The sequence below is a fragment of the Macrotis lagotis genome, chromosome 1 (genome assembly GCF_037893015.1).
Source record: "Macrotis lagotis isolate mMagLag1 chromosome 1, bilby.v1.9.chrom.fasta, whole genome shotgun sequence".
In the NCBI taxonomy this organism is placed as follows: Eukaryota; Metazoa; Chordata; class Mammalia; order Peramelemorphia; family Peramelidae; genus Macrotis; species Macrotis lagotis.
Window position 1 is genome coordinate 764,027,122 of NC_133658.1, and position 12,244 is coordinate 764,039,365.

Below are 12,244 nucleotides of genomic sequence, written 5' to 3' on the forward strand. Positions count from 1 at the left end.
CCAAACCCTAGCACAATCCTTGAAACACAGCAGGTGCTTAGGAAATGGTTGTTGATAGATATTATGACTATTATTGCCAATTTACAGATGAGGAAATTGAGGCTCTTAGAAGTGACTTACTCATAGTTACATAGCTAATTGAATCTGGTCATTAAAATAATTTCAAATCCACCTAATCATATAACCATACAGTCCAAATCTTCCCTGGCTTGTCTAAAAGGTTGTTGTAACAGATTTTATATCTGAGGCATTTTCCTCATTATCATTCTTTTAAACCTGAAAGAAAAAGGAAATGAGGTAAATTTGGTATGACCTGTTTTTTTAAATAGTAACTCTTATTAAAAATGCTACCTTCTACATTCCCAGTTTAGTTAAATTTCATTCACCAAATGCATAGTAAGTTATTTCTCATAAGAGACTGCTAGTTTCTTCATTAACAGAAAGACCTTAATTTCCCTTATTTCTAGTTTAGGTCATGAATGCTTCCTGAGAATGGACCAATTGATTTTGATCTAAATGTTATTAATTAAATGAAAAGTTCAGAGATCTGTTTTTTAAGAACCTCTTCTGCATTAAGTTAATATGGTAGCCCTCAATTTCATCATCTTTAAAATGGAGGTATTGGCCTACAAGATCTTTAAAGTATTTTGTAGCCATAAAGTTCCATGACATTTATGACTCAGGACTTAGAGTTTTAGTGATACAGAATTCTATAAACTTTGGTTCTTATGGAACAAAAATGCTTAACATTAGTTCATTTTTAAAAGGCTAGCTTATGAAATATAAAATTGTTTTAATGCATTCCATGAAATCATGAAATCTTAATATTACCATTAAATCATTTTGATTTTCTATTTAGACCATGGAAGCAGGACTTTCAGAGGTAAAAAATGAATTACAGTCACGTGATGATCTCTTGAGAGTTATAGAAATGGAACGACTACAGTTACATAGAGAATTATTAAAAATAGGAGAGTACCAAAATTTTCAAGACAATCAAAAAAGGTATGTTCTTTAAATTCAATATTGAATTTTAGAGGGAATGTTAAACTCATTATTTACATGTTTCTTTAGGATTTATCTGTTACAAGAATTAAAAAGTGTATCTGCTAATTTATATGCTTATAGACAATACCATATTGTTAGATTTTTAAGAGTATTTTTCCAATTACATGTCAAGACAATTTTTAACATTCATTGTTTAATATTTTATGTTTTAAATTTTTTCTTCCTCTCTTACTTTCCCTCCTCTCTTCCAAAAATGGTAGACAATTTGATATAGGTTATACATGAGCTATTATGTTAAAAAATATTTTTATAATAGGCATAGTTGTGAAGTAAGAAGCGAAGCAGAATGGGGGGAAAAGCCTTGAAAAAGAATAAAATAAATGAGGGTAAAACTATGCTTTGATCTGCATTAAGAGTTCATCTGATGTGAATTCTCTCTCATCACACTCAATTTAGATCAATGTACAACATGGGAACAAAATAAAGACTGATAGATTGCTTTCCATGGGGGTGGGGTGGGGGGAGGGAAGTAAGATTGGGAGAAAAACTGTAAAACTCAAAACTCAAATAAAAAAAATAAAAAAAGTTCATCTGATCTTTATCTGTATATGTATAGCATTTTCCTTTGTGAATCCTTTGTACTTATCTTGGATCTTTATGTTGATGAGAAGAGTCATTCATTTGGATAGACATCACACAATGTTGCTGATACTCTGTACAGTATTTTCCTGGTTCTGCTCATTGCACTTTCTATCAGTTTATACAAGTCTTTCCAGGTTTTTCTGAAATCTTGTTCATCATTTTTTATTGAACAACATTATTCCATTATATTCATATGCCACAGCTTGTTCAGCCATTCCCCAATTGATGGGTATATCCTCAATTTCCAATATTTTGTCACCACAAAAAGGCTACTATAAATATTTTTTGCACATGTGGGTCTTTCCCTTTTTTATAGTCTCTTTAGGTTACAGACCTAGTAGAGGTATTGCTTGATTAAAAGGTATGCACAGTTTGGTTGCTCTTTAGGCCTAGTTCCAAAATGCTCTCCAAAATGGTTGGATCAATTCATAATTCCACCAACAATGCTTTAGTGCTCCAATTTTCCCACATCTTCCCCATTTATCATTTTCCTTTTTTTGTAACAGCAGCCAATTCTATAGGTATAAGATAGTACCTCAGAGTTGTTTTAATTTGCATTTCTCTGATCGAAAGTGAATTTTTTTCAAATTGAAATTCTTCAAAGAACTTATTTGATTTATTCATCTGATAAATGCTTGTTCATATCCTTTAACCATTTATCAATTGGGGAATGGCTTGTATTCTTATAAATTTGACTCAATGCTCTATATATTTGAAAAATAAGGCCTTTATCAGAGACACTTGCTATAAAGATTGTTTCCCAACTTTCTGGGAACAATTTCCTTCTAATCTTGGTTGCATTGCTTTAATTTGTGCAACATCTTACTAATTTAATATAATGAAAATTATTTTACATTTTGTAATACTCTTTATCTTTTACTGGTCATGATTCTGGAGATTTCTCAACTTCTCTTCTAAGAATTTGGATGCTACCCTTTGATCCAGAAATACCACTTCTAGCTCTGTATCCCAAAGAGATCATAAAAAGTTATGTTTTGTAGTGGCAAAGAATTCCCATCAATTAGGGAATGGTTAAACAAATTGTAGTATATGAATGCTATGATGTACTATTGTTCTGTAAGAAATCATGAACAGAGGGGCAGCTAGGTGGCATAGTGGATAAAGCACTGGCCTTGGAGTCAGGAGTACCTGGGTTCAAATCTGGTCTCAGACACTTAATAATTACCTAGCTGTGTGGCCTTGGGCAAGCCACTTAACCCTATTTGCCTTTCAAGAACCTAAAAAAATTAATAAGAAATCATGAACAGCATGACATTAAAAAAACCTGGAAAAACTTGCATTAATTGATGCTGAGTGAAGTGAGTAGAATCAGGAGAATATGGTACACATTAGCAGCAACATTGTAAGATGATCAACTATGTTGGATTCAGCTCCTCTTAGTTCAATGATTAAAGACAATCCTGTGAGACCTGGTATGGAAAATGCCACCCACCTCCAGAGAACAATCTATGGAGCCTGAATACTATGTTCACTTTTTAAATTTTATTTTATGTTTTTTCTTTTTCTCATTGGTGTCCCCCCCACTTAGTTCTAATTCCTCTTTCACAATATGACTAATTTGTAAATATGTTATGAACAATTGTGCAGGAGCAGCTAAGGTTGGCACAATGGATAGAGCACCAGCCCTGGAGTCAGGACAACCTGAGTTCAAATCCAGCCTCAGACACTTAATAATTGCCTAGTTGGGCAAGTCACTTAACCCCATTGCCTTAAATAAATAAAATTTTTTAAAAAACAATTGTACATGTAAAACCTATATCAGATTGTTTGCTGCCATGGGGAGGGGAAAGGGAAGGGAAAGGGAGGGTAGCAGAAAAATGTGAAACTTAAAAGCTTGCAAAAGGATGAATGCTGAAGACGTTTGCATGTAATTGGAAAAAAATTAAATAAAATTAAAAAAACTAATTTGGATGTTATACCATTTGTGTATATGTGTATTGATATTGCTTCATTGTTTACAGAACCTTTTAGCAAGATATAATTTTCTTTCTTCTCTATTTTAATTAATCTATTTTTGCTTTTGCTTTGTCCGAGATCGGGATTTGTTGGCCCTGTTTTTTTTTAATTCTGTTGAAGCATAATTGATTCTGCTCCACTCCTTTATTTTTATTCTTTATCTGTGTGTCTCTGCTTCAGATATGTTTCTAGTAAACAATATGTTGTAGGATTTTGGTTTTTGATTCTATCTGCTTCCAAAGTGTTATGGGAGAGATCATCCCATTCACATTTCCAGTTATGACTCCTAACTGCATTTTTCCCTCTATCCTATTTTTCTTCCTATTTGTTCTCTTTCTCCTTTCACCCTTTCCTTCCTCAACAGTGTTTTGCTTTTCTCTACCATGTCCCCTTATCTACCCTCTCTTCTCTAAGTCCTCCCTCTTTTGCTTTCTCTCCTATTTTCCTGTTGGTTAAGAGAAATTTCTATATTCAACTGATTGTATGTCAATACTGATGGGAGTAAGGTTCAAGAAATGCCCATTGTCTATCTTTCCTTCCACTACAATGTTTTTTGAGCCTTTCCATGTGAAATAATTTACCCTAATCTACCTCTTCCTCCTGTACCCACTGCACTGCTCTTTTTCATCCCTTAATAATTTTTATATCATTCCCTTCAATTCATCTTATTCTTGTACCCTCTGTCTATGTATATTCCCTTTAGTTGTACTATCAGTAGTATAATTTTTAAGAATTAGAATTATCATCATCCCATAGAACAATGTAAACAATTCAATTCCTAGACCCAGAGCAAATTGGAAACTGAATAACCTCATCTTAAAAAATGAGTGGACCAAAAAACAAATTATAGGAAGAATTAACCATTTTATCCTAGATAATGATAATAATGAAACAACATACCAAAACCTATGGGATTCATTCAAAGCAACTCTCAGGGGATATATTATAGCTCTAAATGCTTACATGAATAAATTGGAGAAAGAGGAAATCAATGAACTAAACATGCAACTAAAAAAACTAGAGAAAGAACAAATCAAAAATCCCCAATAAAATACCAAATTAGAAATTTTAAAAATCAAAGGAGAAATTAATAAAATTGAAAGTAAAAAAACTATTGAATTAATAAATAAAACCAAAAGTTGGTATTATGAAAAAAAACAATAAAATTGATAAACCTCTGGTCAATTTGATTAAAAAAAAGAAACAAGAAAACCAAATTGCTAGTATTACAAATGAAAAAGGTGAACTCACCACCAATGAGGAGGAAATTAAAGTAATAATTCAAAATTATTTTGCCCAACTTTATGCCAATAAATTTGATAATCTAAGTGAAATGGATGAATATTTACAAAAATATAAGTTGCCCAGGTTAAATGAAGAAGAGATTAAATACCTGAACAACCCTATCTCAGAAAAAGAAATTCAACAAACCATTAGTGAACTCCCTAAAAAAAAATCTCCAGGGCCTGATGGATCCACAAGTGAATTCTACCAAACATTTAAGAAACAATTGGTTCCAATCTTATATAAACTCTTTGGAAAAATAGGGAAAGATGGAACTCTGCCTGACTCTTTCTATGAAACCAATATGGTGCTATTACCTAAACCAGGAAGAGTTAAAGCAGAGGAAGAAAATAATAGACCTATTTACCTGATGAATACAGATGCAAAAATCTTAAATAAAATATTAGCAAAACGATTACAACAAGTCATCACTAGGATAATACATTATGATCAAGTAGCATTTATTCCAGGAATGCAGGGTTGGTTCAATATTAGGAAAACTGTTAGTATACTCAATTATATCAATAACAAACCTATCAGAAACCATATGATCATATCAATAGATGCTGAAAAAGCTTTTGACAAAATACAGCATCCATTCCTATTAAAAAACACTAGAGAGTGTAGGAATAAATGGATTGTTCCTTAAAATAATTAGCAGTATCTATCTGAAACCATCAACAAGTATTATACTCAATGGGGAGAGGCTAGAGGCATTCCCAATAAGATCAGGGGTTAAACAAGGGTGCCCATTATCACCACTACTATTCAATATTGTATTAGAAATGCTAGCATCAGCAGAGAAGAAAAACAAATTAAAGGAATTAGAATTGGGAAGGAAGAGACAAAACTCTCACTATTCACAGATGACATGATGGTCTACCTAGAGAATCCCAAGAAATCATCTAAAAAACTACTGGAAACAATTAGCAATTTTAGCAAAGTTGCAGTTTATAAAATAAACCCCCATAAATCCTCAACTTTCCTATATATGACTAGCAAGAAACAGCAGGAAGAGCTAGAAAGAGAAATTCCATTCAAAGTAACCTCAGACAGTATAAAATACTTGGAAGTCTATTTGCCAAGACAGACTCAGAATCTTTTTGAAAACAATTATAAAACACTTCTCACACAAATTAAATCAGATTTAAATAACTGGGCAAATATCAACTGCTCATGGATAGGTAGAGCTAATATAATAAAAATGACAATTCTACCAAAACTAAACTATCTGTTTAGTGCCCTACCGATCAAAATTCCAAAAAATTACTTTAATGAGCTAGAAAAAATTGTAAGTAAATTCATATGGAGAAATAAAAAGTCAAGAATTGCCAGGAGCTTAATGAAAAAAAATGCAAACGAAGGTGGCTTAGCACTACCCGATCTAAAATTATATTATAAAGCATCAGTCATCAAAACTGTTTGGTATTGGCTAAGAAATAGAGTGGTGGACCAGTGGAATAGACTAGGTGTAAAAGCAGGAGATGATTATAGTAATCTGCTGTTTGATAAACCCAAAGAGTCAGGCCACCAGGATAAAAACTCCCTCTTTGATAAAAACTACTGGGATAATTGGAAGTTAGTATGGAAGAAACTTAGATTAGACCAATACCTCACACCCTTTACCAAGATAAGATCCAAATGGTTACAGGACATAGACATAAAAAACAATACTATAAGCAAATTAGAAGATCAAGAACTAGTATACCTGTCAGATCTATGGAAAGGGGAACAGTTTATGACTAAGGAAGTGTTGGAGAACATCACTAAAAATCAATTAGATGATTTCGATTACATTAAATTAAAAAGGTTTTGCACAGATAAAACCAATGTAATCAAGATCAAAAGAAAAGTAGTAAATCGGGAAACAATCTTTACAACTAATGATTCTGACAAAGGACTCATTTCTAAAATATACAGAGAACTGAGTCATATTTTTAAAACAAAAAGCCATTCCCCAATTGACAAATGGTCAAAGGATATGCAAAGGCAATTTACAGATGAGGAGATCAAAGCAATCCATAGCCATATGAAAAAATGCTCTAAATCATTATTAGAGAAATGCAAATTAAAGCTTCGATGAGGTACCACCTCACACCTCTCAGATTGGCCAGTATGACCAGGAAGGATAATGATCATTGTTGGAAGGGATGTGGGAAATCTGGGACACTATTACACTCTTGGTGGAGCTGTGAACTCATCCAGCCCTTCTGGAGAGCTATTTGGAACTATGCCCAAAGGGCAACAAAAATGTGCATACCCTTTGACCCAGCAATACCACTACTGGGTCTATACCCTGAAGAGATGAGGAAAAAGGGTAAAAACATTACTTGTGCAAAAATATTTATAGCAGCCCTGTTTGTAGTGGCAAAGAATTGGAAATCCAGTAAATGTCCTTCAATTGGGGAATGGTTTAGCAAACTGTGGTATATGTATGTCATGGAACACTATTGTTCTATTAGAAACCAGGAGGGATGGGATTTCAGGGAAACCTGGAGGGATTTGCATGAACTGATGCTGAGTGAGATGAGCAGAACCAGAAAAACACTGTACACCCTAACAGCAACATGGTAGTGATGTTCAACCTTGAAGGACTTGCTCATTCCATCAGCACAACAATTGGGAACAATTTTTGGCTGTCTGCAAAAGAGAGTACCATCTGTATCCAGATAAGTTGCTGTGGACTTTGAACAAAGTACAAGGACTATTCCCTTTAATTCGGGAAAAAAAAAACCCAGATGTCTTATGGTTTGATCTGGTTACCTCTGAGAATTCTGTTCTCTTTAAGGATATGCTTTCTCATCACACCCAATTTGGATTGAGGTACAACATGGAAACAAAGTAAAGACTGACGGAATGCTATCTGTGGGGTGGGGGTGGGGGGAGGATAAAAATTTAAAAAAAAACAATTCAATTCCATTGAATCCCTTATGTTTTTTTCTCCTTTTCCCTTTTTTAGACCTCTCTTGAGTCTTAATATTGGAGAAAAAAATTTTTTTCAGCTCTAGTCTTCTCTTTTTGAAAGCTTAAAATCCTCTATTTAAAAAAAATCCATTTCCCCCCTTGAAGTATTTTGCTTAATTTCACTGGGTAGATGATTCTTTGTTGTATTTCTAGTTCATTTGCCTTCCAGAATATCATATTCTATGACTATCTATCCTTTAATTTTGCAGTTGCTAAATTCTGTATAATCCTGTATAGTTCCCTGATATTTAATTGTTTCTTTCCTAACCACTTGCAGTATTTTTTTCCCTTGACATGACAGCTCTGAAATTTGACTATAATGTTCCTTGGTATTTTCATTTTGGTATCTCTTTCAGGAGATGATGGTGTATTTTTTCAGTATCTAGTTTACTCTCTGGCTCCAGGATATCAGGGCAGTTTTCCTTGATAATTTTTTTTTGAAAGTTGCATTCATGTCCTACTTTTGATTATGATTTTCAAATAGTTCAGTGACTTTGATATTGTCTCTTCTGGATCTATTTTCCAGATCAGTTGTTTTTCCAATAAGGTATTTTACATTTTCTATTTTTTCATTCTTTTGATTGTGTTTGATTGATTCTTGATATGTCTCATTGAGTCATTACTTTTGACTTTCCAAATTCTAACTTTTAATATGCTGTTTTCTTCAATTAATTCTTCAGTTAACTTTTGTACTTCCTTTTTTCATTTGGCCAGTTTTACTTTTTAAGCAGTTGTTTTCTTTTACCAAGCTGTTGATTTTTTTTTCATAATTTTCTTGCTTCACCCTCACTTCCTAGTCCAATGTTTCTTCTACTTCTCTTAAATAACTTTTAAGCTCCTTTTTGAGCTCTTCCATGAGTTCTTTTGAGATGATTTCCAATTTTCCTTTAGGGTTTATCCCATAGGTGTTTTGACATTGCTGTCCTCTTCTGAATTTATGTCTTGATCTTCCCTGTTATGAAAATAAATTTCTATGGTCAGATTCTTTTTTTTTGTGGTATTGTTGTTTTTGCTCATCTTCTTTTGACCTTGTAAATCTGAACTCTGCTCCTGGAGTAGTAGATCATCGGGAAAGCTCTATCTCACTCACATAAGAGGGGAATGCAGTCCAGGACAGGAAGGAGTCCAACAAGCCTACAAAGCAAGACCTGCCTCAGCATACCAGAGAGAGCTCCTGAAGCTTCTTATGCTAGGGGCTGCAAGTCCTACCTATTACTTGGTCTTATCCTGATGTTGCCCTGACACCTACTCAGGACCCCTTGTGTCTGGAACCACACTGAGGCAGAGGGATAGATGGAGAGTATGGTTGGCACTACCAGAGGACAAAGGGATCTGGCAGCTTACTTGGTGCCAAGCTGGGGTCCTAGTGCTTGTGTCTGGCATGTGATGAGTATGGTGGACTGTTTTTGCATTTCTTCAGGGCTACACTGAAGCATGTGGTGGATCTCAGAGCTGGAGTCTGCTCATTCCCCAGTTATGCTGAAGCATATGTGGGCAGGGGAGGGTCTGGGGTTGGCATTGAAGTGGGGCTCAGAATCTCCCTCTAGTTTGCTGAGATGGAGCTTACTGCAGGCTTGCTGGAATACTTCCTGTCCTGGACTACATTCCCCTTTAATCTGATTGAGATAGCCTTTCTTGCTGATCTTCCAAGTTTCTTAGACTAAAAGATTGTTTCACACCATCTTTTTGTTGGTTCTGCTACTCTAGGATTTGTTTGGGGCACTATTTTATAGTTGATGGAAGTAAATATAGGAGAACAGCAGCAATATACTGCTTATTCTGCCATCTTGGCTCCTAGATATCTATATTGTTGGATTTTTTAAAAATATATATAATTTAACGGTAGTTGTTTAACAGTCTTTATTTGAAAAACATTGAATTTAACCACTAGAGAATAGAATAATTAGGGCATACACCTTTCATATGTAATCAGAAGTTATCTCAAAGTCTTTTTCCTTTGGGATTTTGTAGAAATTGAATATAGATTTTTGATTCTGTATGCAAGTTGATTAAAAAGTAGTGATTTTAAAAAGATTTTATTCCTGCTTCCCTATAATTAACAGTTTTCTTTTCAAAAATGCTATTTTGATGTTAACTTCCATACTCATTACCTTGCTATGTTACCGAAAGCTCGTTATGACAGATTTCTTTTCATATTTAGAATCACTCAATTATGTGGGTATACCAGATAACCAAAAAGGAATTTGGGCTCTACAGATCATAAAATGTTTATAGTTGTGAATAAGTAAGCAATTTAACTAATTAGATTTAAATATTTCTCTAATATGTTGAATCTCATTAGTGCCTTTTCTCAGATGGTAAGAGTTAACCCTGTATCAAAGCTGAGAATCTAATAGTTACATAGAGAAGTGATAGTTTTGCTGAAATTTCAACATTAAATTATAGAGGTAGTAATTATAATATACATACCATGAGAAGGAGAATAAAAGTCAACCTTACTTATGACTTTGGCTCCTTGGACAAACCCTGAGCCATCCTCAATGGTAAATGGCAAGATATAGGACCTGCAATAACAATCTACCAATATAAAAGAAACAATATTTAGTCTTTGCAACAAGTTATATAATAGTAGTTTATTTATCAAGCAATCAACATTTACTTAATGTCCTATATAGAGAACATGGTCCATCCAGTTCAGTATTATCTCTAACCATGTAATCAGATACATTTTTAAAGAGGAGTATGACATTGATTTCAAAATGTTAATGATATACCTTAAGTATTGCTAATTTCCCTTCAAAGGTTCATTTTAGATTTACCATTCGTGAAAGGATTTGAGAACATATTTGTATTTTCAGTCTATAAAAACTCTTGAGATTATTTGCTTTTACATATTTAAGGTGAACTTTATATAAAATAGTATGTTTTTCATTTAAATGTGTTTTGCAGCCCCTCTCTCCCACCGTGAGAGAAGTGTGCCATTTTGTTAAGATATCTTAACAAAAACCATTTTAATCACTCTGGACTAAGTATTCTTGAGCCATAACAATTTGGGGGCTCCTCGAGTTACTAATGTAAACTTTTCCCAGTATTTTCCAGGAAGACCACAAGAAATAATGCATGCAAATGGCTTGATTTCAAGACCACTTTCTTGGTGCTCTTTGCTGGGGAAATATCTCAAAGATTCCTGGGAAGATTGGCCCGGGTTTGGAACCAAGAGTGATTAAAATGTTCTGGAAGTAGAACTGTACATAGTAAAGGGGAGATTTCCAGGGTGGCAAAGATAACCAGAACTACCCTGGACTGGCTGAGAAGTCCTCCATGTGGGAGAGCTATCCTAAAGGAGAGACCAGAGGATGTAAGGATGCCCTAGGAGGGGATTTGGGTTCCCTCTCCAGGAATTTCCCCAAAATCTTTAAGGGGGAAGGTTGCCTCCAGGTTTGGGGGGGCAAGGGAGCCATGTGGCTGCTAGCTGGAAGCCAAGGAAGCCAGAAGGAAGGAAGGCTATTAGATCCAGTGCTGTGTGAGTGAATTTGAATATTCTCATGGGAGTGTATGTGTTTGTTTTATGTCCTGTCTTGTATGTATGTGTCTGTTTTAGGCATTTCTGGGTCTGAGGACCCAGCTTAAGTTTTAAAAGAGGGATAGCTGGGAGTTGGGCCCAGGAGTTTCAGAAGGTAGGGGAGAAGGAAGTATGTGCAGTGGCCCCCATGTGGAAATCAGCCCTTCCCTTACTGAGCCAGTGATAGTTGTGCTAGGTGTGCAGAGTTAAGGGAAGGAAGGGGGATTCCTAAAGAGAAAATTAGCTGTGGTTTGGGGAGAGTTTAGAAGAGTTTTAGAGAAGAAAGAACCTTTAAGGGGAAGATTGAGAAGTTATAGGAGGGAAGATTTTCTTATACTTATGAGTGTCTGGGAAAGATCCCATGCTTTCTGGGATGGGGGAAGGGGGTGGTGGGTTGGACACATGGTGGTCTAGATCCCATCCACCATCTTGTTAAAACTTGAACCCTAGAATGAGTCTACCTAAGTGCCCTACTCATGGAGGGAGGGGGAGGATAGACAGAAGAGCTCAAGAGCTTAAGCCTTAAAGGGAAAGAGACCCCTCTACAGGTGGGATATATGATTGGGAAAGAAAAAAATATATAGGATCCGGGGATTAAGAGACTCCTTTATTAAAAGGAAATCGGGTTTAATGAATATCTGCTGGCCATGTGGCCTGAGTGATGATTCTCATTGTTTTTAAAGTTTCTGAACTAGTTTTAGGAAGGGTTTTAAAATAGGGATACTAGTGTTGTAACATTCTGAAAAAATGTGTACAGAATGGGAGGAATTAAATAACCTAGATTGTTAAATTAGTTTGAGATTAAACCATTTTAACATGAAAATAAATAAATAAATAGATAGATAA

At 34.7% G+C, this 12,244-nt stretch overlaps 1 protein-coding gene across 5 annotated transcripts in view; it reads left to right on the forward strand.

Annotated features, from left to right (window-relative positions):
* The window catches only part of DEUP1 (deuterosome assembly protein 1), a 116,102-nt gene that overhangs the window by 56,808 nt on the left and 47,050 nt on the right, over positions 1 to 12,244 (forward strand). For all 5 annotated transcript variants that reach the window (XM_074216445.1, XM_074216446.1, XM_074216450.1 and 2 more), the window contains one exon: positions 860 to 1,005. In XM_074216445.1, the coding sequence (XP_074072546.1) occupies positions 860 to 1,005 (146 nt within the window). The remainder of the gene's footprint in view (positions 1 to 859; positions 1,006 to 12,244) is intronic.